Source organism: Geospiza fortis, unplaced genomic scaffold (genome assembly GCF_000277835.1).
Source record: "Geospiza fortis unplaced genomic scaffold, GeoFor_1.0 scaffold27, whole genome shotgun sequence".
Taxonomy (NCBI): domain Eukaryota; kingdom Metazoa; phylum Chordata; class Aves; order Passeriformes; family Thraupidae; genus Geospiza; species Geospiza fortis.
The window spans coordinates 4,867,341-4,868,421 of record NW_005054329.1 but is presented as its reverse complement, the minus strand read 5'-3'; the positions used below and the strand labels follow the sequence as shown (position 1 = coordinate 4,868,421).

Here is a 1,081-nt window from a genome sequence, read left to right as displayed (position 1 = left end):
GAGCAGCGAGCCCCGGGACGCTGCCCTGCCCCGGCAGGGTCCGAGCAGCCGCCCACGGGCACGGTCCTGGTACAGCCAGCTCGCCCTGCGCCGTGTGGCCAAGGATGCAGGGAGGGGAGCCCGGGGCCCCCCCTGCCCCACGGGCTACATCAGGAGGAATGGCACCTGCACTGGTGAGCGTGCTTGGGGAAGGGTGGTGAAGGGAGTTCAGAGATTAGTTTGTCCCCAAAAGGTACCTGGTGTCCTTCTTGCTGCCCCGTCCACCGCTTTGTGCCCTGTGGTTTTTGCTGTGCTGGGAGGGGAGGTGAGAGCCAGGCTGGCCCAAGGCAGTGGCACCAGAGGGGACTGACCCTCCCCTCTTGCCTTCTCCCCTCTCATCCCACAGATCTCGATGAGTGTCAGACACTGAACCAGTGCCAGCACGAGTGCAGGAACAGCCCGGGCAGCTACATCGCCCCTCTGGCTACCGGCTGCTGTCCAACGGGAAAACCTGCCTCTGTCAGTGCAGGGGTGCCAGGGGGGTGCCTCGTCCCCATGGTGCCCTGGGTGTCATCTTTTTGGGGCTGCAAGTCTTTCTCCTTTCTCAGGAATGTTGTTCCGAGCCTCAGATCCCCACAGTCAGCGCTCATGTCTCATGCCTCAGTGTCCAGGCAGATGTGGGAGGGCGGGGGGGCTGGGGATTGAACCCCCATTTCAGCCACCCCAGCACCTCAGAGCTGTCCCCTCTCTCCCTGCAGATGTGGATGAGTGCACGGAGGGCGCAATCCAGTGTGGCCCGAGCCAGATGTGCTTCAACACCCGCGGAGGTGCCCTCTGCACGGACGTGCCGTGCCCGGCTGGGTACCGGAGAGGCTCCAGCCCAGAGTGAGTCGTGCTGTGGGGCTGGGAGTGCCCATCCCTCTCTGCCCATCCCACCACACCCCCGAGTGTCCCGCCCACTGTCCGGCACCCCCCACGTCCCACGCCGCCCATCTCTCCCGCAGGCTGTGCGTGGGGCGCTGCCCCCCGTTCTGCAGCCCGGCCGGCCCCCCCACGCTGCAGTACCAGCTGCTGCCCCTGCCCCCCCGCACCGCTGCCCGCC

General features: G+C 66.7%; 1 protein-coding gene across 1 annotated transcript in view; it reads left to right on the top strand.

The window, feature by feature from the left end:
* Positions 1-1,081, top strand: part of HMCN2 (hemicentin 2) — a 35,992-nt gene that overhangs the window by 34,761 nt on the left and 150 nt on the right. Inside the window, 6 exon segments of the mRNA XM_031057300.1 lie at positions 3-173; positions 386-448; positions 451-498; positions 738-864; positions 984-1,079; position 1,081. The exon segment at position 1,081 is cut by the window's right edge and continues 150 nt beyond it. Coding sequence (XP_030913160.1) covers positions 3-173; positions 386-448; positions 451-498; positions 738-864; positions 984-1,079; position 1,081 — 506 coding nt within the window.